This window comes from Sinocyclocheilus anshuiensis, unplaced genomic scaffold (genome assembly GCF_001515605.1).
Source record: "Sinocyclocheilus anshuiensis isolate Anshui unplaced genomic scaffold, SAMN03320099.WGS_v1.1 scaffold352, whole genome shotgun sequence".
NCBI lineage: Eukaryota > Metazoa > Chordata > Actinopteri > Cypriniformes > Cyprinidae > Sinocyclocheilus > Sinocyclocheilus anshuiensis.
The window spans coordinates 675,764-680,400 of NW_015557093.1; the positions used below are offsets into that span (position 1 = coordinate 675,764).

Here is a 4,637-nt window from a genome sequence, read left to right on the forward strand (position 1 = left end):
AGAGGCGACATAATTCACTTTGCCGGGTTTTACAGTGTAGGGGTACAGAATCGGTGAAAGGGTCAATCGAAATCTGTTCCCCAGCTGTGCAGCCCTCTCACTCACCCCTAGGCCCAGAGAGAACGAAAGAGAGAGAGAAATGCTCGGGGGGAGATGGACCCCACAAACGTACCCCCGAGCTGCCTGAGCATCACAAACCTGTTCAGCCAACTCCAACTACATCAATCCAGATTGTGTAGGAATGCAAACAAGTTAAAACCGAATGAAAATATACACAGTGTTTCTGAATTGTGATTAGATATTAAAATAATGTGGGTAATAAGTATGAGATCATGCACAGATCCTCATTTCTGAAGAGCTAAAATTCAATGTATGTGTCCGAATAATGATTTTCCTTCACTACACTGACAGCACAAATCCAAAAAAAAAGGTTGCACTTTCCACCAAGCTCAGCCCTGGACACCTACCTATCACCACCACAGCCAACACATGGTATTATTTACAGGATCACATGAAAGTTTCAAATCAAATTAAGCTCTCACTTTTGCTTCTTTCGTCCAGATTCACTCACTTTATTGTGTCTTAAGAGAACACACTTTACTACACCCATACCCATAAAACCCATATCCTGCCATCAGTGTATATTTGAGATTAAAATAGAGCAAAAATGTGTTGCAAAAATGCACTAGGATTAATTAAAACGAGTGTGAAAGGGAAAGAAAGAAACTGAGGAAGAGGAGATCTTTAAGGTAGCAGAAGATGTGCTTGTGTTTTTGCCAGACAGTTAACTGAATCATTCGCATAATACTAACAAAATGCGCAAAATACTAACAAATTAAGCATTATAACAACTATATGTTAGGCAAAATAATAATAATGATAAATAAATAAGACAACTTTTTAATCATTTAAGTCGCCTTTTTAAATCTTTCAGTCTTAATTTAAGATGGCATCATGACACGTTCGCTTGGTTTGCGTTTGTAAGGAGCGCGGGGGAATTTTGTGTTGTGTGTGAGGCTGATAATTGGCTAGAGCAAATTATTTTTTATGAGGGAACCTGTTTTGCAAATGACTTTTTTTTTTTGCAGGGCTGCTATATGATGAAAAAACACGGCTCTTTCACACACTCCATTTATAACTTTCTGCATGAGAAATGACTATGAAATGCGCGTGATATTTTGACCGATTTTTTTTTTTTTATATATAATTAAATAAATACACGTTTTTTTCTTGTTACATTGCTTATATGTTAGGGACTTTTTGTATGCTATGCAGTGCAACTTATATGCAACGCGACTTTTTTCTCCACCAAATAAATAATTCAGGATGTGAGTTTTTATCTCATGTAGGGTAATTAGATGCCCAAAGACTTTGCATTTTTGTCTCTAATTAATATCAGAATAAAACATCAGCAGTTTGGTCTGCAAATACTGGTGATCTACAAGGTGCTCGCGACTTTTCAATGTTAGCGAAACTAAAGGCTGCGGATGGGCAGGTGATTTTGGCCACTTGCACATGGCAGCTGACTTCCGCTGTAAGTTTAAAACATCTCCTTTATCCAGCCTACACAATATGCAATATTAATATACCGAGGGGATTTATCTACGAGCGTATTTAAGGGAATCGCGAAAACATGTAAACGCAGCAGATCTCTCTCTGTATTACAAGTTTTAATGAAGAGTACAATTATTTGTACATTAAAAAACGCCTTGCAAGCTTATGTCCTGAAGACGTTTTGATTTCAGGATGCATCCTTTTTCACACACTAGCAGAAAATAACCCGTCTCATTAAGTGTGTTTTTGCTCACTTTAGTAGGCTATTTATATATATAAACATAAAATCGCAATTATTTATTAATTAATTTTAGACCACGCGTTGGGTAATGCTTGATGCTGCAAATTAATTTTATATAATAAATAAAAACACAAAGTTTTCTCACAAACTCAAATATCCCCCAAAACAATCAAAGACACTAAATTAGCAAATCCAATATTCCCTAAATTCTCGCCAGTTCTCTCTGTGCGTTTATTAAGTGACAACAAATCGGAAATTTTAGCCCTAAAACGCACGTGTATTTTCTAAAAAAAAGTCCTTTACTTATTATTCCATTAATATGCTATTCTTTTTAAAGAATTAGTGTGATGCTCCCTGTTCTTTTCTCTCCCATTTTCTCTGCTTCTATATTTTCATAACAATTATAACATGATATCACGGCCTATGTAATAATAATTTTGAGCTGTTTTTTTTTTTTTTTTTTTTTTTTTTTTTTGTCCCTCTGCGTAAAACTCCTGCAAGCCAACTTGAGTCTAACCTACACGTATTTCTCAAAATCCCAGGTCTCTCTTTGAAGGGTGAGACAGAACAGTATACATTTCCTCAGTGTTTCAACATCATTCTAGGAACCAGGGGAGAGTAAATGCGGAGGAACTCGCTGTCCAAAAACTTTGTTCCAAGCGCAAATGGTTTATTTTGTATGCATTATTGGTGAAATAGAAAGACACGCTGTGGTGCGTAAGTTTGACTTTTCTCTATTTTTTAAACAGGCCTAATAGTTTTGTCTATGGCCGCGCAATAACCTCACAAACTGCACTTTTGCGCTTTGAGCATGCTTTAACATCACATAAATGAGATAAATCAAAATAAATGATTTACGATGAATTTGAATCACCTAGGCCTATAGGAAATTGCAAAAGCGCTCAATGTAGGTAGGCTATTGCATATTTTATTTATAAACATAAACTTTAAACTCAGGCTCGTCATTGATTCTCACTAGACATGTCCCCTGCGATGCACGTGAATCATCATTAGATGAGTGCGATTTTGAAATATCGATATTTTCAGTTAACAAAATGGCATGAGCGGGACATTCCTACACAAAACAAACTGAAAGATCTCCAGCTCTCTTTCAACTACAAAGAAATCAGGTAGAACAATGTTTTCTCATGTGTGACAGGCAGTGTAACCAGAGTACGCCTTTCTGGAGCGGCGCGAGTGGCTTTTTCTTCAGCGCGTAACGATGCGCCATCAGATTTCAACACGTCTACAACTAACTAACAGCTGACAAACTGATTTAAGAACGACCGTGTTACGTGCGACGTCCCTGTAGCACTTCTAAATTCAAAACAATTGATTTCAAAACACTTCTGACTGTGGCCAAGCGCTTCCTCTAACGCGCATCGGACGCTCCGTTTCACGCACCCAACTACTTGGAATATGAACAACTTGGAGCTTGTTGGTGGTGTTTACCTTTGCGCGGCTGTGTTGGCATCCAGTATCCCCGCGCTCTGCATCCAAGAGCGCACCGGCGTCATGCCACTCGTAAGGGGCTCTTCTTTCATGGTCAAGGCTCCCCGTGGGAGACCGTCCTGGATGGAGAACATGAAAATTGCCTTCTGGGGGATGTCTCTCTACACCAGCTCGAGTGGAATAATCCTCCTGCACCACCTGGATTAACAAAAACCAACTGAAAGGGAAAAAATCTTCCCCAAAGTGCAACAAGGGGAAAGAGGTCCTTATCCAAAGACGCGCTGCCGTATCCCTTTGGGTGTTCCTCTTTCTTTTAGATTCCAACCCCAAATTCAGTTCACTCAAGATTAACAGGTCTCTAGTTAAAAGAGGGTGGAGAGAAGGCAATAGCTGTGGAGCATCTCAAAGGAAACGATCAGCCGGGATCAAGCAGACCTTCTCGTCGCGGGGAGAAAGAGGGGAGAACGCGAACTTGCTCTGAAGAAGAAGGCGAACAGACGCGCACGGGATTGTGAAATGAAAAGTGGGATAAAACGGGCGACTGCTTCAAAAAGGAGTAAAATGAAATGATTACCAAACAAGAGGGAGGGATGGACCAGGGAAGGCTTGCTGTCCCTGGGGAAAAGAGGGATTGGGTAGCAAGAAATCTCATTCCCTCCCTCCCCGTCTCTTTATGCCTCTTCTGTCCCAGCGGAGCGCACCTTCTCTCGGGTTCCGCGGCTTCAGTGCTCTCGGGGGGGACAAGCGTGGACCTGACGAGGGCGGAGACTTGCCCTTAAAAGGCAAAGTCATTTACATGTCGATCTTCGTTCTGAGCTCTGATTGGTCACGGTCATCCCTTGCGTCATTTTCAAAATTCGCCGCAAAAACTCAGCTGATGTTAGTGGGACTGAGAGCTCTGGCAGTGGAAGTGGTCTCATGCTTTCCAGATTTAACATGAAACATGCCCTTAATACCCAGGAACATTCACGATGCATTTCATATGCCTAGCATGATTAAAGCATACTCGACTAGGTATAGCATATCGTTTTCCAGAAGTCAAATCTGTCTAAAAGTTCAGCCGGTATGATTTGAAATTCTAAACATTAGCCTAACTGAACGCGAATCCAAAGTTTTACTGTAAGTACTATACTACACGTTCCCTGGTACTCAATGGTGTTTCAACAGATGACAAAGCGAAGTAATATTCCATAACACTGTCAAACATCTCTTTTTTTTTTTTTGTAAAACCGTGAGGAATCAAGCTGTCCTCCTGACTCTATTGATTGGCTACTCAATTGATGAATTGGAATAAATATTCAAATATGACAAACCACGGGGTGATTTGTAGCTGCATAAACTGTTAATAATATTATAATATTAATTATTATTAATACTATTAGTTATTATT

At 39.7% G+C, this 4,637-nt stretch overlaps 1 protein-coding gene across 1 annotated transcript in view; it reads right to left on the reverse strand.

Annotated features, from left to right (window-relative positions):
- Positions 1-3,880, reverse strand: part of LOC107677352 (transcription factor COE3-like) — a 112,790-nt gene extending 108,910 nt beyond the window's left edge. The window contains exon 1 of the mRNA XM_016472232.1: positions 3,248-3,880. Coding sequence (XP_016327718.1) covers positions 3,248-3,381 — 134 coding nt within the window. The 5' untranslated portion in view covers positions 3,382-3,880. The remainder of the gene's footprint in view (positions 1-3,247) is intronic.
- Between the last annotated feature and the right edge of the window lie 757 nt (positions 3,881-4,637).